This window comes from Equus przewalskii, chromosome 1 (genome assembly GCF_037783145.1).
Source record: "Equus przewalskii isolate Varuska chromosome 1, EquPr2, whole genome shotgun sequence".
NCBI lineage: Eukaryota > Metazoa > Chordata > Mammalia > Perissodactyla > Equidae > Equus > Equus przewalskii.
This window is the reverse complement of record NC_091831.1, coordinates 34,806,384-34,828,580: the sequence shown is the minus strand read 5'-3', so window position 1 is coordinate 34,828,580 and position 22,197 is coordinate 34,806,384. Positions and strand designations below refer to the sequence as shown.

Here is a 22,197-nt window from a genome sequence, read left to right as displayed (position 1 = left end):
TTGGCATATTCAGAGCAAAATGCTGCCTGTCGTTAAAATAACAAGTGACATTTATATAGTTCTTTAGTGTTTACAAAATGCTCCAATATCCTTGTTACCTCCAACAGCCTAGTGAAGCAGTAATTGCTGTTACTCTCACATTACTGATAAAGAAGCTAAGGCTCAGAGAGATTGTGACTTGTCAAAGATCCCTAAATTAAGGAGGGCAAAAGTGAATTCCACTCTTTGGATTCCAATTCTTGCTGGTGACCCCTCATTCAGAAATCCAAATTCCAGCTCTAATTTTCAGTGAGAACCGGAGCAAATCACTTACTTTCTTATCTTCTTATTCTTTCGGGGGGGAAAAAATGGACTTCTCTCGAGTCCTATGACTCATAAACTCACCGAGGGTAGGACCCTGCTTATCATGTTTAAAATAAAGGGCTCAAAAGATGATCTTGAAGAACTCGTCAACGTCCGGCATCCGATGGATACAAGGCTTGGTGACTGTATTATCGAGGCCCCCTGAAGCCAAGCGCGCGTACAGTGGGCGATGAAGGAACAGTCAGGAGGCTGACAGCTCACAGAGACAGGAAGGAGCCCGGAATCTAGGCCACCGCCCCCTACACAACAGCGAAAACCCTCCGAAAAGCTGCACCAGGCAGCGACTCTGTCAGGCAAAGGGGTCCTAAGCCGCGGGGACCGGTTTCTGAGAACACTTACCGCCTTCATCCTTAAGCCTGAAGGGAGTCCTAGCCCCAAAAGTTCACCAGGTACAGGAGTAATCCAGGAATCCCGACAGAATGACACACGTGCCGAACCCACGACACGGCGCAAGCCGGAAGCTGCAGCTAGCCCCTCCCCATCCTCCGCCGTCGGAAATGGGGGCGGGACTTCCGCATACAGGCCCCGGCGCGCGCCCTCTCGCGGTGACGGTCTCGCGGTCCTGGGCCGACCGGTGACCCGGCGTGCGCGCGCCTTGCCAGGCACGCATTCTAGAACGGCCAAGGCCAAATCGGTTGGTGCTGGGGAGGCTTGCCCTTGTTTCTGAGTCTTTTGACTTTCGGCGGATTTGCTTTAAAGTCTAGAGGAAATCGGGTTCCTCCTCTCAGGACGAAAGGACTTAATCTTTTTCAATCACGTTACTGCATTTGATGCCTCTCCACTGTTAGCTTATCTCATCTTTCTGTGATAATTACTGATTTTTGTACTGTTTTCCTTGGTAAAGTCTTGAGGGCAGAGAAAAGCTTATTTCTTTTGTGTAATGCTCGCCTCTCACGTGGACCTCCATGGGATCTTTGGGCATGTTTGTGGAATGATCTTCCTGCACTCAAAAGCCTATAATTTTTTTAAAAATTAATTTATTTTTTTAGATTGGCAGCTGAGCTAACATCTGTTCCCAATCCTTTTTTTCTTTTCCTTCTCCCCGAAGCTCTCAAGGACATAGTTGTATATTCTAGTTGTGAGTGGCCTGTGGGACACCGGCCCAGCATGGCCGGAGGAGCGGTGTTATGTCTGCGCCCAGGATCCGAACTGGCGAAACCCTGGGCTGCCGAATCAGAGCATGTGAACTTGACCACTTGGCCGGGGCCTGCCTGAAAGCCTATAGTTCTTGATGTTTTATTTTGAAACACTTTTTGCCTTAATTTCAAACGTTGTTTGATAAAGAGGTACCTTGCTCTCCAGCCGTGTTGCAGCAGAAGCAGCAGCAGCAGCTCCTCCTGCCCGTGGGTCCTGTCCCCACGCAGCAGCTCTGCATGCGCATGGGTCCTGTCCCCATGGCAGCAGTAGCAGGGGCAGCAGCAGCAGGGGCGGCAGCAGCAGCGGCTCCTCCTGCTCGTGGGCCCTGTCCCCACGCAGCAGCCTGACTGCCCATGGGTCCTGTCCCCATGCTGTTCCACACTATTCTCTAAATAAAAGAGCACTACTGCCAGATCTTGAGAGTCCAAGAAATCTTTGTTTCGACTCCTCGGCTCACCGACCCCGCATCAGTATATCAGTGCGTCTCATCTGCATTTCACTATTTTACAAATGTTACCTTTGTGTAAATTCTACTGTCTGCTTAGTAATTCTGCCAAAGTCATTAATTTTAACAGGAAGATTTAGGGCATTGTAAGAGTAAGAATATGTTTTTCAAAATGCTGTCTCTCAAAGACTTTTTTCTTGAGTAAATTTAAGAATTCTATTTCAGTTTATTAAAAAAAAAAAAAAGTCATGATTCTTGAGCACATCCTTGAGTCCTGACCTCTCAGTCCTAAGCCAGGAGAGATTCGAAAGATTCTGAGCTCCCTAGTGAGTGTTCATGTTAAAGAGACTGAGAAGAAACCTGCCATTTTCTGTATCCCACTTCAAATCCAAGAATCCAGTTCTATCTGGAATTCTTCTTTCCCTCCTTTCCAATTCCCTAATTTCCCCATTGCTCTTTCTCCTTAAACACACACACTCTCAGAAACGGCAAAGCCTGTCCCACTGGAGTATTACTTCATCAAACAAATTGAAAACATTAGCCTGTGCTCTTCCCAAGTGCCTGAATTCCTTCCGAAATAGCAAGTTATTTGTGGTCACTCCCATCCTCAAGCCTTCCCTCTTGTCTCTCCAAGGGTGAGGCATCGCCATTTCAGTTCAAAACCAACTTCTCCCAACTTCATCATACTCCTGTATGGCTGGCTAATTATCCCTTCTCCCCTGTGTTCTTTCCCTCCCTAAAGGATCCTTCCGCTCAGCCTGTAAACATATTCAAATCTCTTCCATCCTTAAATTTCTTTTCTAACGACCTTGTCTCTTTTTAACTGCTGTTTTATTTTCCTGCCTCCCTGCGTGTCCTTCCAAAAAAACTAATATCCTCCTGGTGTCTCCACTTCCTCTTCTCTATTATCAGAGCACAAGCCTGTACTAGGTTTTTTAGGAATTAAGTCATAGGCTTGGCCCATTTTAAGTTTACGATCAACTAAAATCTCTGGATCATTTTTAAGCAATTGTTGCCAAGCTAAATCTCTTCCATCTTGAATTTGAGCAGTCTCTTATTTGAACGCAAACTTAGAAATGGGAGTTTACGTGATTCCTACTAATTTAATCTTACTGACTTGTCAATTCCGAGGTCTCCAGCTTTGTGTCATTTCCTCTTCACTCAATCCACTGCTCAGCTCACTTTGGGCTCTAGATCCTCTTGGATCCTCCAAGGCTTTCCTGGACACTTGGGCTCGAAAGGGGTCACTGGGCTCCCCAAAACCAGCTTCACAGGGATTGTACCCAGAGATTCCTATGAACCTTTTGAGAGGTCTGTTAAGAACCCATCTGGCTCTGCCCATAACATTCCACTGAAACTGCTCTCATTAAAGTCACCAAGAACCTCCAAATCATTCTGAGTTTTTCTTTTTTTTTTTAAGATTTTATTTTTTTCCTTTTTCTCCCCAAAGCCCCCTGGTACATAGTTGTATATTCTTCGTTGTGGGTCCTTCTAGTTGTGGCATGTGGGACACTGCCTCAGTGTGGTTTGATGAGCAGTGCCATGTCCACGCCCAGGATTCGAACCGACGAAACACTGGGCCGCCTGCAGCGGAGCGCGCAAACTTAACCACTCGGCCACGGGGCCAGCCCCTGAGTTTTTCTTTTTTAAGTGTACACTGAGTTACATCATTTCTTTTCCCCTTTTTTTCACCTCTCTAGATCTCTCCACTGTATATGATGCTACACATTTTTCTTCTCTCACGTTAGAATGTTGTCTTCCTTGGCTTTCCTAACAGCCTCTTCCCCAGGTTCTTGTCCTACCTCCACTCTTTCTTCCTCGTGCCTCAATACAGGTGATTCTCAGGGTTCTACTCTTGGCCCACTTTTCTACTTCTCTTCTCATTCTACTTGCTCTTCCAGTATGATGTCGTCCATCTACCTATTTTGCAAAGCGATTCTCAAATCTCTTGTGCAGTCCATGCCTCTCCCTCAAGCTTCAGTTTTGTAGCCACCTCCTTCTGGACAGTTCCATATGGTAACTATGTAATTTAAAATAACTGTGTTCAAAACTAAACTATTTTTTTCATTGTCCCTCTTCCAATATACCCTATTTCACTCATTTACCCACAGCCAGAATCCCGATATTCTGGAGATCTTTGGAAACAAGGCGGGACTTCCTTGACCATTCACCATATTACAATTCTTTTGTTTTCTATAAACAAGCTGGTTTGAAAACTGTCACTAAGTAGACATGGTATAATAAGGCTTCTGGTATTCTCTTCCCACAAGATAATTTATATAAATTACAACAAGAGACCTTGAAGAAACTGAAAGCAAATAATAGGTTCAAAGTGGACGCCTCAAATTGCCTTATGAAAAATTGATAAATAGTGCCAGATTATAAATGTAAATCTCCAAAATCCCAACATCGGGAATTTGAAAATACTTGTGTCATGGCCTCTACCTTTAACAATGTTAAAATATAGTTGAGAAAAATATATATATAGTTGAGAAAGATAATTATGCATGACCAAATAGGGGTTAATAAAAGAGATTGCATAGGTGCTAAAAAAGATAAAAGAAAGCTGCTTTGGAGGAAATGACAGAATAATGTATACTTAAATGGACCCTTATAGAAAGGACAAAGTTCAAATAGGTGGGGTAATGTTTTCTAAGCAAGATCACACAGGTAGTGCAAATAATTTATATTGTGGTTCATCTGGAAATTAGGTTAAAATAGCTAATAACAATAATTGTAACTAATGATTAATTATTCAATTAAAGTTAACAGGAAACCAAAATTTATAACAAAAAATAAAATAATCATGTAGCAGATGATGCTGCTGTCCCATCGACATCCTCTCCGCACTTTTCATTCCATACTTGCCAGAAAAAGTCCTCTGCAAACGCTTGCAACTTTTCACCTGAGGGCTTTTTCTCCACCCCTGAAGAGCATACCAGAAGTGCCAAGGAATTTTCACCCCTGAGAGCAGCCTTCAACCAATGACAAACAGTAGTCAAAGAATAAATATACCAATTATGATAGGCTGAAAAATGTCCTCTGAAAATATCAAGCCCTAATCCTTGAAACCTGTGAATATTATGTTAAAGGGCCAAAGGTGTGATTAAGTTAAGGATCTTGAGATGGGGAGATTATCCTAGACTGTCAGGTGGGCCATAAATGCAATCACATGTGTTCTTATAAGAGCTGGACAGGGGGAGATTTCACACATATAGGAGAGAAGCAGGCAATGTGACCACAGAGGCAGAGATTGTAGTGATGTAGCCACAAGAAAAGGAATGCAAACAGCCACCAGAAGAGGGAAGAGGCAAGAAACAGATTCTCCCCTTCAGCCTCTGGAGGGAATGGGGCCCTAAGAACCATATGATTCCCGTGATAATGATTTCGGACTCCTGGCCTCTAGACCTGTGAGAGAATAAGTTTCTGTTATTTTCAGCCACCAAATTTGTGGTCGTTTGTTACAGCAGCCATAGAACACTAATACACCAATATTTCTACAGGGTCCTCACTCCTCAGAGGTAGGACAACTCTGAAGCGTCTTCCACATTGTCTCACAGAAGTCTACAAAATGATTGAGCCCCACCTGCAGGGGTAGCCTACTCACCAGCTCTCTCTGCTACTATCCTTCTCCCAGTTTCACTTCCCCACTCTTATCAGTGGTTCCTGGACTCTCCTTCAAAACAAACCACTTGTGTTCAAATCCTTGTGTATTAGCTCCCTGGGGCTGCCATACCAAAGTACCACAAATTGCATAGCTTAAAACAACAGAAATGTATTATTCTCTCACACTTCTGGAGGCTAGAAGTTGGAAATAAAGCTGTTGGCACATTCATTCCTTTTTAGGGCTCTGAGAGAGAACGTGTTCCGTGCTTCTCTCCAAGCTCCTGGTGACGGCTGGCAATCCATGGCATTCTTGAGTTTGTGGATGCATCACTCCAATCTCTGCCTCCATCTTTACATAGCATTCTCTCTGTGTTTCTGTGTCTTCACATGGCCATCTTCCCCCTGTCAATGAAAATAATCCATAACCAATCTATAAGTGAAAATTTGGGTGAATTTATTCTGAGCTGAAATCTGAGGACCATGGCCCAGGGCCTTTCTTCCCAAAGCAAGAAAGGGCACCGAAGAAGTGAGGTATACAGAGTGGTTATATACCCCCAAACAGGACGTTTCACATATGATTGAAATGTCCCTCCCACAATAGTCACAAGATTACCCTGTCAGCTCAGCGCTTGATGGACACAGCAGGTAGTGGGTCTGCTATCTCATAGGGCGTAGCAGGAGGCAAGTCTATTGTCTCGAGCTGGGCAGTCACAGGTGAGCGCAGCAATCAGTTTCTAGCCTAAGGAAAGATGCTTAATCCTTAAGGAGATGCCAACGTTGGGAGGGGGAGGGAAGTTGCACCTTTATCTCAAGGGACTTTTGCTCTTGCCGTAGGGAATCTGTAAAGCAGACATACAATGCATGCTCAACGGCCACGGTCAGGCCCTTTTGGAAAGACAAGGTCAGGCCGAATTAGGTTTATACCAAATGGCTTCCTCATATTCTCCAATATATCCTATTGCTTGCCATTTTTATTTGTCACCCTTATATAAGGACACCAGTTATACTGGATTAAAGGCCCACCTTAATGACCTCATCTCAACTTGATTGTGTTTGCAAAGACCCTGTTTCCAAATAAGGTCACATTCATAGGTACCGTAGGTTAGGATTTTAACATCTTTTGCAGGGCACACAGTTCATCCCGTAACACCTTCACTCAGGGTCAAATTCAGGGGACCCCAACCTAGGACAGTTATCACTTAGTTAGCGCTTTTTATCTTGCCCTAAGTATAATTATTCTTTATCTTTAATAATCTTATGAGATAAATATTAGCTCCATTTTAAAGTTAATGAATCTAAGAATTAGATATTATAGTGCAGCAAAGCTTATGTTTACACCAGGTGGGAAATGTATTAAGATGCCAGTCCCACCAGTGAGAGTGGTTTTCAGCAAATGGGATCAAATGCCTTAAACTCTTTTCCTAATATGCAATAGTATAGCTCAGGAAAAAATTAAAGAGGAATTTTCCTAGGATTGTGATATTCGTTCTTTTCTATTTAAGGTTTTTGTTGATAACTTAAACTTGTAAGACATGACGTTTCGTCTTTATTTGTATCCGCTGTTCAGAGCCGTTCTTTATTTATTCATTGCTTTCTAAAAATCCCTAGGGAAGGGGAAGTAGATTCCAGGCACAATGTCATGTACATTTTCTGATAGTCCCTTTGGCAGCAATAGCTCCTCACTCTCCTCTCTGTACCAGACTCCGCCAGGAGTTCTCTGTGGAAAAATGTTCTGTAAAACAAGGACGCATTGTCTCTAGGCCTCTCTTCTAAAGCTGTTTGGAAATGTGCTGAGCAGGGAAGAGACCATAGAATGAAACTAACATCTAAGGTGTCATGTATATCATTCTCACATCTCCCACAGTGCCGCCCCTGCTTATTCTAATATTCTCTACACCACCTCTCACCAAAGCTCAAGTCCTTCCTCTAGTTACAAGTTTGGAAATACTTCTGCGCCCGGGCATATCCACATACACTCTGAAGACCTGCTTAGCATTTATGCTTCTGATTGCTGTCCTTCATTTTCCAGGCTGCTGCTGATGATTATAATTAAAATCCACTTGGGTGAAGAAATGGATACGTAAGGGAAAAAAGTGGTTATCTATGAATAGATTGATGAGAAGCCTGGATGATCCAAAATATCTCCTCTTATATCTGTCACACCAGAAAGAAGATAAAGCTCTGTCTCTAAGGAATCTCTTTCTTGGGCCCACTAGGGGAAAAAGGACTTTTTAATATTCTACTTAGGACTTTTTTTCTTTCAAGATTTTATTTTTCCTTTTTCTCCCAAAGCCCCCCCAGTACATAGTTGTGTATTTTTAGTTGTGGATCCTTATAGTTGTGGCATGTGGGATGCCGCCTCAGCATGGCCTGACGAGTGGTACCATTTCCGCCCCCATGATTCGAACCAGCGAAACCCCGGGCCGCTGAAGCAGAGCGAGCAAACTTAACCATTTGGCCACGGGGCTGGCCCCTATTTAGGACTTTTTAACATCCAGAAAAAAGGGGAATTGGTGGTTTCTGGAGGTGGCAAAAATGGGAAGGGGAGGACAGGAAGGATGTAAGTGAAAGAGACAGGCTCCAAAACAGCTAGCTTTTAAACATAATACACATAATGATGCATGTGTATATCATAATATAATGATAGTTTCAGTGTGTATATGAGTTATCTATTTCTGTTTGCAAGTTACCTTAAAACCTAGAATCTTAAAACAATAATAAACATTTATTATTTCACACAGTTTCTGTGGGTCTGGAATTTAGGAGTGGCTTAGCAGGGTGGTTCTGGTTCTGGAAGTTGCAGTCTGGATGTCAGTCAAGGCTGCAGTCATCTGAAGACTTTACTGAGGCTAAAAGATTCAATTCTAAGATGGGTCACTCATATGGCTCTTGGCGAGAGTCCTCAGTTCCGTACTGGCTGTTGGCAGGAAGCTTCAGTTTCTCACTATATGAACCTCTCCGTAGGGCTGCTTGCTTGAGTGTCTTCATGACACAACAGCTGGCTTCTCCCAGAGCAAGTTATCCAAGAGAGAGCAAGGGGAAAGCTCTGATGCCATTTAAGAGCTAGTCTTGGAAGTCAGCACTTCTGCTATTCAGTTTGTTAGATGTGAGTCACTTAATTCCGACCACACTTAAAGATAGGGAAATTAGAGCTCACTTTTTGAAGGGAGGAGTATCAAAGAATTTGCGGACATATTTAAAAACCATCAGTGTTGGGTTCAACGAACCTTTACTCAGCATCTTTATTTGGACCTGGGTAGGCACTGGAATTCAAATACAAATTATTTTCTAATCACACAGGACTGGATGGAAAATCCATCCAATGGAGATTGGAAAATAATCTCCATCCCAAGGGTGAGCTGTTTCCTTTAGATCACTTTTGGCTTTAAGTCAAAAGCACTGTTTTGACCTAAACATCTCCCTCTTCAGTTTAGTGTCCACTGCATTCTCCTAAACCCTTTTTTTCTGTCTCTTCTTACCTTTCCTTCCTAGTCAGTAATCTTGGTGAAGAATCTCCCTTTCCTACTTCTCTCCATCCCTGCGTCCTGAATGGTATATGGAAAAAAGCATGAACATTGAGGGCAGAAAGACTTAGTTTTACTAATTTTTATTTTATATATTTATTTTTTTTAAGATTTTATTTTTTTTTCCTTTTTCTCCACAAAGCCCCCTGGTACATAGTTGTATATTCTTAGCTGTGGGTCCTTCTAGTTGTGGCATGTGGGATGCCACCTCAGCATGGCTCAATGAGCAGTGCCACGTCTGTGCCCAGGATTCGAACCAATGAAACACTGGGCTGCCTGCAGCAGAGTGTGAAAACTTAACCACTCAGCCACGGGGCCAGCCCCCTACTAATTTTTAAAATGGGGATAACAATGCCTACCCATGAGTGAGATAATCTATATGTAGCACCTGGCATGCAAAGGGGTAGTAAACTTGAGCAACATTCCCCTCCTCTTTCTGGCACGTACTTTCAAGACCTTCTGTGAGGCTATTTGCACAGCCCTCCCACTTTGATTCTCTTTTCCTTTCCTTATTGTCCTCAGTTTATTCATTTATCCTTTTATGAACACACTTATTCAACAAATATTAATTGGTCACTTATTCTATATGAGCCACCATGTCAGTGGCTCAGAAAAAGAAAACGATACTATTCCTGCCCTTGTTAAGCTTATAGTCTAGTAGTGGGAAGCAGATATTTATCAAAGAAGCATTCAAATAGATGTAAAATTTTTCAAATTTTAAAAATTTTAGTTGTAATTAGTGCCAAAAAGGAGAGAGTATATGGTGTTAAGATCTATCATAATAAGAGGATATGGCCTCATCAGAGAGGTCATAGAAGGCTTTTCCTGAAGGATTGATGACTGAGCTGAGCTACAAAGGAAACAGGAGTTAACTCTGTGTGTGTGTGTGTGTGTGTGTGTGTGTGTGTGTGGCGGTGATTAGAACTTCTAGCAGAAGGAACAGTGTGCAAAGCCCTGTGGTTAAAGGGAGCTCAGGCTTATTACTAGTCAGAGTTTTCTTCTTGCTCACTTTCTCCCTCTTCCTTCCCCCCTCCTCTCCTTCCTCCTCTCTGTCCCTCCTTCTTTCATTTCTTTCTTTCTCCTTGAATGCAGAGAGTTGTTAACACGTTCCTCAGTTCTTGACACATTAATGCCATTCATCCGTGCAAAGACTCTGTTGCATTTTTTATTTGTCACTATATTCAGTTTTATCCCCTTTCAGCCATTCCTTTCTCCTCTCTTCCATGGGCAACTATTTTAATGGACTTAATGTAGATTTGAAAAATTTATTTGTGAGGCTGGCCCCGTGGTCGAGTGGTTAAGTTCTCGCGCTCCACCGTGGTGGCCCAGGGTTTCGCTGGTTCGAATCTTCGGCACAGACATGGCACCACTCATTAGGCCATGCTGATGAGCATGCCCCTTGGCACTATGTTTTAAATATCCATTCAAGTTGCTCTGTGTATATCTAATCTGTTGTTTCTAATTGTTGCATAGTTCTCCATCATGGTTCATCTACCATTTCTTCTGTATTTAACTTCAATTCTGGATTTCCTCCAATCCCATTCCACTTCAAACAACAACACCACCTGCACACTTTAATGAACATCCTCTAAGATATCCTCTTAGAGACTGTGAGAAAATTCTTTGAAGGGCATAACCAGGAGTGGAATTGCTGGTTCACAGTTTATGCGTGCACTTGATTTGACTAAGTCATGCCAGCTGGGCCTAAGTCATGGCCCAAGTCATGGACTTGGACTAAGTCATGCCAGCTGGGCCAGCTAAGTCATGCTAGCTGCAGTTATCAGAGATTTTCTGTGATATGGTTAACTCATCCCCACTGCTCTCCCACAGAGCATCCTGGATTCTTGTTTTCAATTGTTTTTTCACTTAGCCTCTTTATACTTCACAAATCCAGTGTAAGCAAGCCTCCAGAGTTTTGTTCTCCCCTAGAAGCCTGGATCCAGAGCCAGTTTTCCATATCCCCTTCAGGAATTCACTACACACAGATATATAATAAAGATAATCACTATCTTCTGAAGGAGGTTTCTGTTGTCTTATCCTAAATGTTTAAAGTACTGTGAGATTATCTTTTAGCTCATAATTTATACATTTCTCCATAGGCCCCTTTCAATTCACAAATATTTCTTAGGATTATCTAGTCACTACGGTGGATTGGAAGCAGGTTGGATCAAAGAAATTTTTTACTTAGTCTCAAAAGAAGAAATATAGATAGATAGATAGATGATAGATTGATAGACGATTGATCGTAGAGAGGTAGATGATAAGTAGCTTACATAGACAGTACATCTGAAGGTCTAAAGGAAAGGAAGAGGGAGGGGAGAAACGGGAAGGAGGAGAAAGAAGAGAATTTGGAATGACACAGCCAGATGAGAAATGAGCCATAACTCAATCCCTAATTGAACCTAGAAGAGAAGGAAACAAAAGTGAAAGCAGAAAAATAAAAAGTGAATGTGTCTAGGGGCTGGCCCCGTGGCCGAGTGCTCATCAAAACCACGCTGAGGCAGCGTCCCACATGCCACAACTAGAAGAATATACAACTATGTATCGGGGGGCTTTGGGGAGAGAAAGGAAAAAATTTTAAAAAATCTTTAAAAAAAAAGAAATATAAATGGCTAAGTAATATGGGAGTGGAGTGGGGTGTGGGGGAGGTTCAGTTGCATTAGTAATCAAAGGAAAGTAATTTGAAATAGTTAAGAGAAGACTTCTGCTCATATAAAATTGTTTTTAAAAGAGATATAGCTTATCTTTGGTGAGAGTTCAGAAAGATGGGCACTTTCATACAGTACTGGTGGGGAATGTACACTTGTACAACCTTTCTGGAGAGAAATTTGAAAATGCGTATTAAAGGACAAAATAGGAACTTTACAGTGCAGAAACCTGGCAGGCATCGTCTTGATGAAGTATTAAAGTTAGTATCACCAGTATTGGGATAAACCAACATTATGTGCCTACTGATACGATGCATTGAGAAGGATACAACATCACTTCTGTGATACTCTTTTTTTTTTTTTTTTTAGTTTATGCTTTGTGTTTATTTGCCAATTGAATTCTTGTTCTGATTTTTTTTTAATTTTTTATTGAGTTAATGATAGGTTACAATCTTGTGACATTTCAGTTGTATATTGTTGTCTGTCAGTCGTGTTGTAGGTGCAACCCTTCACCCTTTGTGCCCACCCCCCACCCCCCCCCTTTCCCCTGGTAGCCACTAATCTGTTCTCTTTGTCCACAGGTTTAAAGTCCTCATATGAGTGGAGTCATACAGAGATTGTACTTTTCTATCTGGCTTATTTCATTTAACATAATTCCCTCAAGATCCATCCATGTTGTTGCAAATGGGATGATTTTGTTCTTTTTTATGGGTGAGTAGTATTCCATTGTATATATATATATATATATATATATATATATATATATATATATATATATACCATATCTTCTTTATCCAATCATCAGTTGATGGGCACTTATGTTGCTTCCACATCTTGGCAATTGTAAATAATGCTGCAATAAACATTGGGGTGCATAGGACTTTTGGAATTGCTGACTTCAAGCTCTCTGGATAGATACCCAGTAGTGGAATAGCTGGATCATATGGTAGTTCTATTTTTAATTTTTTAAGGAATCTCCATACTGTTTTCCATAGTGGCTGCACCAGTTTGCATTCCCACCAGCAGTGTATGAGGGTTCCTTTTTCTCCACAACCTCTCCAACATTTGTTACTATTTTTTTCATTATTTTTGTCATTCTAATGGGTGTAAGGTGATATCTTAGTGTAGTTTTGATTTGCATTTCCCTGATGATCAGCAATGATGAACATCTCTTTGTGTGCCTATTGGCCATCCGTACATCTTCTTTGGAGAAATGTCTGTTCATGTCTCCTGCCCATTTTTGATCAGGTTGTTTAATTTTTTGTTGTTGACTTGTGTGAGTTCTTTATATATTATGGATATTAAGCCTTTGTCGGATGTATTACTTGCAAATATTTTTTCCCAGTTAGTGGGTTGTTTTTTTGTTTCAATCCTGTTTTCCCTTGCCTTGAAGAAGCTCTTTAATCTGATGAATTCCCATTTGTTTATTCTTTCTATTGTTTCCCTTCTCTGAGAAGGCATGGTGTCTGAAAAGATCCTTTTAATACTGATGTCAAAGAGTGTACTGCCTACATTTTCTTCGAGAAGCCTTATGGTTTCAGGTCTCACCTTTAGGTCTTTGATCCATTTTGAGTTTATTTTGGTGAATGGTGAAAAAGAATGGTCAATTTTCATCCTTTTACATGTGGCTTTCCAGTTTTCCCAGCACCATTTGTTGAAAAGACTTTCTTTTCTCCATTGTATGCCCTCAGCTCCTTTGTCAAAGATAAGCTGTCCATAGATGTGTGGTTTTATTTCTGGGCTTTCAATTCTGTTCCATTGATCTGTGCACCTGTTTTTGTACCAGTACCATGCTGTTTTGATTACTGTAGCTTTGTAGTATGTTTTGAAGTCAGGGATTGTGATGCCTCCCGTTTTGTTCTCCTTTCTCAGGATTGCTTTAGCAATTCGGGGTCTTTTGTTGAATTAGGATGATTCATATGAATTTTAGGATTCTTTGTTCTATTTCTGTAAAGAATGTCATTGGGATTCTGATTGGGATGGCATTGAATCTGTAGATTGCTTTAGGTAGAATGGACATTTTAACTACGTTTATTCTTCCAATCTATGTGCATGGAAAGTCTTTCCATCTATTTATGTCATCATCCATTTCTTTCAGAAAAGCCTTGTAATTTTCATTGTATAGGTCTTTCACTTCCTTAGTTAAATTCATCCCGAGGTATTTTATTCTTTTTGTTGCAATTGTGAATGGTATTGTGTTCTTGAGTTCTTTTTCTGTTAATTTGTTACTAGAGTATAGAAATGCTACTGATTTATGTAAATTGATTTTATACCCTGCAACTTTGCTGTAGTTGTTGATTACTTCTAAAAGTTTTCCAATGGATTCTTTGGGGTTTTCTATATATAAGATCATGTCGTCTGCAAACAGTGAGAGTTTCACTTCTTCCACCCCATTTGGATTCCTTTTATTCCTTTTTCTTGCCTGATTGCTCTGGCCAGGACCTCCAGAACTATGTTAAATAAGAGTGGTGATAGAGGGCATCCTTGTCTTGTTCCTGTTCTCAGGGGGATGGCGCTCAGTTTTTGCCCATTGAGAATGATGTTGGCTGTGGGTTTGTCATATATGGCCTTTATTATGTTGAGGTAGTTCCCTTCTATCCCCATTTTGTTCAGAGTTTTCATCATAAATGGCTGTTGGGTCTTGTCAAATGCTTTCTCTGCGTCTATTGAGATGATCATGTGGTTTTTATTCCTCAGTTTGTTGATGTGGTGTATCATGTTGATTGATTTGTGGATGTTGAACCATCCCTGCATCCCTGGTATGAATCCCACTTGATCATGATGTATGATCCTTTTGATGAATTGCTGTATTCAGGTTGCCAAAATTTTGTTGAGAATTTTTGCATCTATGTTCATCAGCAATATTGGCCTGTAGTTCTCCTTTTTCGTGCTGTCCTTGTCAGGTTTTGGTATCAGCATGATGTTGGCCTCGTAGAATGTATTAGGAAGTGTTCCATCCTCCCTAATTTTTTGGCATAGCTTGAAAAGGATAGGTATTAAATCCTCTCTGAAAGTTTGGTAGAATTCCCCAGGAAAGCCATCTGGTCCTGGGGTTTTATTCTTTGGGATGCTTTTGATGGCTGTTTCAATCTCTTTCCTTGTGATTGGTCTGTTCAAATTGTCCGCTTCTTCTTGAGTGAGCTTTTGGAGATTGTAGGAGTCCAAGAATTTATCCATTTCCCCTAGGTTATACATTTTGCAGGCATATGGTTTTTCGTAGTATTCTCTTATAATCCGTTGTATTTCTGCAGAGTCTCTTGTTATTTCTCCTCTTTCATTTCTCATTTTGTTTATTTGAGCTTTCTCTCTTTTTTTCTTTGTAAGTCTGGCTAGGGGTTTGCCAATTTTATCTTCTCAAAGAACCAGCTCTTTGTTTCATTGATCCTTTCTACTGCCTTTTTTGTTTCAATAGCATTTATTTCTGCTCTGATTTTTATTATTTCTCTCCTGCTGACTTTGGGCTTTGTTTGTTCTTCTTTCTCTAATTCAGTTAGGTGTAGTTTAAGATTGCTGATTTGGGATTTTTCTTGTTTGTTAAGATGTGCCTGAATTGCGATGAATTTTCCTCTTAATACAGCTTTTGCTGCATCTCATATGAGTTGTTATGGCATGTTATCATTTTCATTTGCCTCCAGGTATTTTTTGATTTCTTCCTTAATTTCTTCAACAATCCACTGCTTGTTCAATAGCATATTGTTTAGTCTCCACATCCTTGTGCCTTTCTCAGCTTTTTTCTTGTAATTAATTTATGGCTTTACAGTATTATGATCAGAGAAGATGCTTGTTATTATTTCAATTTTTTTAAATTTGTAGAGGCTTGCCTTGTTTCCCAACATATGGTCTATCCTTGAGAATGTTCCATGCACGCTTGAGAAGAATGTGTATTCTGCTGTTTTTGGATGAAGTGTTCTATATATGTCTATTAAGTCCAACTGTTTTAGCTTTTCATTTAGCTCCACTGTTTCCTTGTTGATTTTCTGTCTAGATGATCTGTCCATTGACGTGAGTGGGGTGTTGAGGTCCCCTACTATTATTGTGTTATTTTTGATATCTTCTGTTAAGTTTGTTAATAGTTGATTTAGGAACTTTGGTGCTCCTGTGTTGGGTGCATAGATATTTGTAAGCGTTATTTCTTCTTGAGGAAGTGTCCCTTTGATCATTATATATTGGCCCTCTGTGTCTCTCTTTACCTGCTTTATCTTGAAGTCTGTTTTGTCTGATATAAGTATTGTGACACTGGCTTTTTTTGTTTGCTATTAGCTTGGAGTATTGTCTTCCACCCCTTCACTCTGAGCCTGTGTTTGTCCTTGGAGGTGAGGTGTGTTTCCTGGAGGCAACAAATTGTTGGATCTTGTTCTTTAACCCCTTTTGCCACTCTGTGTCTTTTTATTGGAGAGTTCAATCCGTTTACATTGTGGGTGAGTATTGATGCATGAGGGCTTAATGCTGTCATTCTGTTGCTCGTTTTCCAGTTTTCCTGTGTTTCCTTTGTTTCTCATCTGTGTGTTTTAGCCTACCCATTGACTTCTGCAACTTCTTATGCTGGGTTTCTTAGACTTTTCCTTATTTATGTTTTGTGTCTCTGTTCTGTTTTTTAGTTTAGTGGCTACCTTGAAGTTTGTATTCAGAATCTTGTGTATAATATAGTCCATTTTCTGGTGGTCTCTTACTTCCTTAGCCTAGACTGTTTCAGTCTCTTTCCTCCTCCCCTCCTAAATTATTATTTGCATCTCTTATTCCAACTTGTGTTGTGAGTTTGTGGTTAGAGTGATAAGATTGTCTCTGCTTTTGTGATTTCCTTCCCTTTATCCTAATGCTATAGTTGAATACTTGCTATCCTATTCAGATTCTATCTATTTGTCTCCCTACTCTGTGTTTTGTGACCCCTTACTCCCTTTTTTTCTTTTTTCAGGTATGAGAGCCTTCTTGAGGATATCTTGTAGTGGAGGTCGTGTGACTACGAAGTCCCTCAGCTTTTGTTTGTCTGGAAAAGATTTAATTTCTCCCTCATATCTGAAGGATATTTTTGCTGGATAGAGTATTCTTGGCTGAAGATTTTTATCCTTTAAAGTTTTGAATATGTCACTCCAATCTCTCCTAGCTTGTAAGGTTTCTGTAGAGAAATCCACTGAAAGTCTGATGGGGGTTCCTTTGTAGGTTATTTTCTTCTGCCTTGCTGCCCTGAGTATTCTTTCTTTGTCCTTCATTTTTGCCATTTTTACTGCTATGTGCCTTGCAGTAGGTCTTTTTACATTGACAAATCTAGGAGATCTGAAAGCTTCCTCCATACACATTTCTCTCTCAATCCCTAGATTTGGGAAGTTCTCTTCTATTATTTCGTTGAGCACACTTTCTGCTCCATTTTCCTTTCCCACGCCCTCAGGAATTCTGATGATTCTTAAGTTGCATTTTCTCATTGAGTCAGCTATTTCTTTGAGATTTTCTTCAGTTTTTTGAATTCTTAGTTCTCTTTCTTCCTCTGTGTGGAGCCATTCAGCCTGTCTATCTTCGACTATGCTAATTTGCGCCTCTATGGTGTCTACAGTGGCATTCAGGGAATCCGTATTCTGTTTTATCTGATCCATTGTATTTTTCATCTCTAGTGTTTCTAATTGATTCTTCCTTATAATTTCAATCTCTTTTGTGAAGTAACTCCAGAACTTGTTGACTTGTTTCTCTATATTTCCCTTTACCTCATTGAATATTTTGAGGATAGCTATTTTGAAGTCCTCTTCACTTAGTTTACTCATTTCCAAGCCCTCAAGACCTACTTCTGTATTTTTATTGTTTTCCTTTTGGACTGGAGCTTTTATAAACTGCTGGATGGTAGAGGAGCGGTTTTTGCACATGATGCTATTATTCGGCTGCAATTACAGCCTGTCGCCACTAGATGGGGGGTCGAGAGGCTTGTTTTCTGAGCCCTGCACCTTCAGCCAAGATGGCGGCGCCCAGCTTGGGTTGGGGGAGGAGGGGCACTTTCATTCACACCAACGCGCGTATTGGAGCAGCTCTCACTCTCTGGTCTCCCCAGGCCCTGGCTTGCTGGGGCTCCCCCATGCGAAAGCTTTCCCCTGTTAGAGGGTTTCGCTGCACGGGTGGTGGGAGTTTTGGATGATCCCCCAATGCGCGGCCCCTCCCCTGCTCCTTCCTGCACTGCTACAGCAATCCCAGTCTCTAGGGGCAGGAGCAAAGTTCTCCCCTACGGGTTCCAGCTCCTCTGAGGGCAGCTCCAGCCTCTCCACCCTCTCCACCCTCCTCGTTTGGCTGCTGTGGGTCTCTGACGATTTCTGTTATTAGAGTTGATTTTTTGGTTGGAAAGCAGTTGCTCTTTTTGGTTGTACTTTGGAGGGGAGAGAGTCCCGGGTGAGCTCACGTGGCCATGTTGCTGATGTCACTCACTTCTGTGATATTCTTACAAAAATGCATAACCTGAATTTAATGATGAGAAAACATTAAACTAACCTAAACTGAGAGACATCTCACAAAATAACTGGCCAATGTTCTTCAGGAGCATCAAGGTCATTCAGGATCAGCTACATAATTTACAGAGCCCAGTTCAAATTAAACTGTGACGTTCATTCTTCAAAAATGATTAAGAATATTAAGACAGCAACAGCAGAACATTAAATCAAATGTGCAGACTCTTGTGTGACCAGAAGCCCATGAAGCTGGCTCTGAGGTTATGAAAGACAAAAAAAGACTGAGAAACTGTCCTGCATTGGAGGGGTAGGAGACATGAACACTAAAAAGAATGCTTGATCCTGCACCAGATCAAGGACATTAGGGGGACAAAATGAGAAATTTGAATAAAATCTGTAGATTAGATGATAGTATTATATCAATGTAAATTTCATTATTCTGATAATTCTATTGTGGTTATGTTAGATAATATTTGTCAATAATATAAAGATTATGGATAAATAAATATAAATAAAGAGAATATGGAAATAGTTTGTACTGTTTCTGCAAATTTTTCTAAGTCTCAAATTATTTTAAAATTACAAATAAAAACGTAATAAAAGATGTGGGAGATCAATGATCATTGCAGGATTCACCGAAATTATATGGAAAATAAAGCTTAAAACTGGCTTTTGGAGGATGAATGAGAATTAAATTTGCAGAAGGGAGAGTTAATTAGACATAGGAAGAAAACATGTAAAGCAATGCAAAATATTTGGCTTTCAAGTCCAATAAAAAAATAAAATATATGTTTATATCATTTCCCCTATCAGTTCCATTTCTAGTAAATTTTCCTGAGAAAATAACCAAAGATATGTACAAATATTTATATACAAGGAATTAAATTGCAACAGTGTTTATAACAGTAACAGGTGAAACCATCAAAATGTCCAGTAATGGGAGTGGTTAAATATACTTTATTTCATCCGCAGAATCGGAAACAACACAGCAAATTAAATCATCTGTAAAAGAGTATCAATTAATATACAATTAAAATTAAAGTTGATTATTTTGGGGTGACGGGATTTTAGTTTTTTTAAAAAATGCCTATATTCTGTTCTCTTGCAAAATGGCTTCCTGTTATGTTTTTGCAATCAAAATAAAGAGATCACTGAAAAAAATATTAACTTGCTTCAGGTCTGCCCCAAAAGCTTTTGAAAATACTTACACTTGACAAACTTTAGTCCTCCTTATGCTGAATTTATGTAAAAACTCTCATTTGATTTTAGCAGTAGTAACTATTTGCAGAATCGTCATTGTTTTTGAAAGTCTGTCTATACTTGCTAAATGTAGGCTTATAGATGCTTTTTCCTCCAAATGTAGCTAAATACCCTTTTGCAGCATAGACCAATTTTGCAACTTTTATTTCTTCACAATTCATAGCTATGACACATATTTGAAAATACTTTTCAGAGCATTCTTTTAAAGAGCTATTTACTTAATTTTTAAGATATAAAAAGGGCAACTATAAAAATCAAAAAACTCCATTATTCTTCTTTCATGTCTAAACTTTGTGACCTTTATCAAGCTAGATATGCAGTTTTATACATCATTGTATAAATGATGATATGCAATCGTGTATTTCTACATTTTATTTAACATTTTGAATAATTTCCCCATTTTTCTGCATTTATATCATCTGAATATCTTCATATTATTTCACCGATATACCTAGTTTTCCCTACACTTCCCATATTATTGACAATTTAGGTATTTCTAATTTTTAACAATTAAACACTTTGCTATAAACAGCTGTGTACAGCTTTTATTTTATTCTTTTGAATGATTTTCCTTTGACAGATCCCAGGGAGTAGGAATACAGTGCCTCTTGATGTGTGGCATCAGTTTGCTTCCCCAAAGGATCAGTGTGCATTTCTAAAGCATTTCATCTGTCTCTTGGTTTGTGGCTGTCCTGCTGTGGTCTACCAAACGGCAGCTGCTTTGTGATCTTACTATCATTCATTTCCCACACATATCTCACCCTGCTGAGTTAATCTGCAATACACATCCTTTCAATACTGGTTTTCTAACAATAATCCACAACCTTAGTCCTAGTCACCCTCTCTGACCAGCTGAGGCTTTATCAGGCATGCATGGAATTTAAACCATTTGTGGAAGTTGAAGATGATTTCAGTAGCAATCCAAGTCGCATAGTCCTACAGAAGATTGTCCATTCCCACTGCTTTACAGAACTTTCTTTTGGATTTTGATGCCAAATTTCTTCCATGTCTTGTCAAACAATTTTAGAATGGATATATTGACCACGTTTTTGTTTAATTAGTTCATCATCAAAGATCCAGAGCTTTCAGATGTGTATATAGTGAGGACAATCTGCAGATATTTTAGGTTTCCCTAGTGCATACTCATACAAAACAAACCATCTTTAGGTTAAACATACATCCATTAATGATGAAATTACATGAGTTCAAGAGTATAAATAGGAATAAGCATACAGCAGTTTCTGAATCATGGTCTTGAGGATTATAGATATGCTTACTCTGTTGAGTTGGGAATTTCCTGGGGACTAGACAGGTATTTTGATAGTAGTTTTATTCACCCATTTATTCATGTAGTCCTTGAATAAACATTTACTGAACAACTACTATGTGCTTGGCACTGTGCTATATACTATTGCTAAGAAGGTGAACAAAACAGACATACTCCCTCTCCTTACAGAGCCTCCAGTGTAGTGTGTGTGTGTGTGTGTGTGTGTGTGTGTGTACAAACGCCTGCCCAAAAAGCTATAAAATTACAGCTAAGAGACTGACTACAAAGAAAAAGAGTATTATGAAACTATATAACTGCAGTCTAAGCAATTGGAGGGGAGGTCAGAGAAGGCTTCTCTGAGGAGGTGATGTTAAAACTGAGTTCTGAAGAAAGAGTAGGAGTTTGCTAGGTTAACAAAGTGGGGAAGAGCCCTCTAGGCAGGGGAACCAACACGCATGAAGACCCTTACGGAGAAGAGGCGTAGCACATAATTTCAGAAACAGAGAAAAGAGTGATGTATCTGAAACACGGTGAGTGAGGAGAAGAGAAATGTGAAATGAGGCTGGAGAGGTAGATAAAAGTCAGTATAACAAAGACCCAGGTCAGCATGGAGAATATCCTAGATACAGATGCTTGCAGAAGGAGCTTTGTAGCAGCTAGGATGAAAAGAAGACCAATCTGACTGAAGTTCGGGGAGTCTGGAAGAGAAGTGGGAGAGGAGGCTAGACAGGTAGACAGACCATGAAGAGCTTTTTAGGTCACAAAAAAGATTTTGTTTCTGTCTTTAAGAGAATAGGAAGCCACTACACTTGGATTACGGAAGAAGAACCTTCCCAAAGAGTACATAGAAAAAACAGCCAAAAATGTACGAGAGAAAAACAGAGACAACAGAGCAATGAAAACTAAGGAAAAAGTTTCTTTTAAAAGGTTGAAACCTAGGGGAAAGAATGTTTCAAAGTGGAGGAAGTGATCAACAGTATAAATTCTGTTGAAAAATCAAGCAAGATGGAGACTGAAAACTCTCTCTTGGATTAGGGACAAGGAAGTCATTAATGAGAGTAAAGAACTGCAGACAGAAGCTAGAGTGGAGTAAATGGGAGGAGAGAAAATGGAGACATTAAAAAAATTTCTTTTTGGAAATAATCTTACACTAACAAAAAGTTGCAAACATAAAAATAGTACAGGAACACCCCATACATCCTTCCCAGATTTCCCTACTGTCAACATTTTATTCCATTTACTCTATCACTTGCTCTATGTGTATGTGTGTGCATGCATAATTTTTATCTCTGAATCGTTTGAGGGCATATTACATATATTATGGCCCTGTATCCTAAATATGCATTTATGTATGCATTTCCTAAGAATGGAAGTATTTTCTTATAGAACTGATACAGCAATTATCAATTGTAAATATCAATATTTACATCAACACCTTTTTTTAATTCACTGTGCATATGACAACTGTGTCAGCTGGTGTAATAATGTCCTTCATAGAATGCTTTTCTTTTCTCTAGTATGAAATCCA

General features: G+C 40.0%; 1 protein-coding gene across 3 annotated transcripts in view; it reads right to left on the bottom strand.

The window, feature by feature from the left end:
- The window catches only part of NOC3L (NOC3 like DNA replication regulator), a 37,655-nt gene extending 36,793 nt beyond the window's left edge, over nt 1-862 (bottom strand). For 2 of the 3 annotated variants that reach the window (XR_011537390.1, XM_070609792.1), the window contains exon 1: nt 703-852. Coding sequence is in view for 2 of the 3 variants with exons in the window: in XM_070609792.1 (XP_070465893.1) it covers nt 703-711 (9 nt within the window). In the remaining variant the exon portion in view is untranslated. Of the gene's footprint in view, nt 1-702 lie in introns of all 3 variants that reach the window. The other variant, XM_008532825.2, reaches the window with a different exon arrangement.
- Between the last annotated feature and the right edge of the window lie 21,335 nt (nt 863-22,197).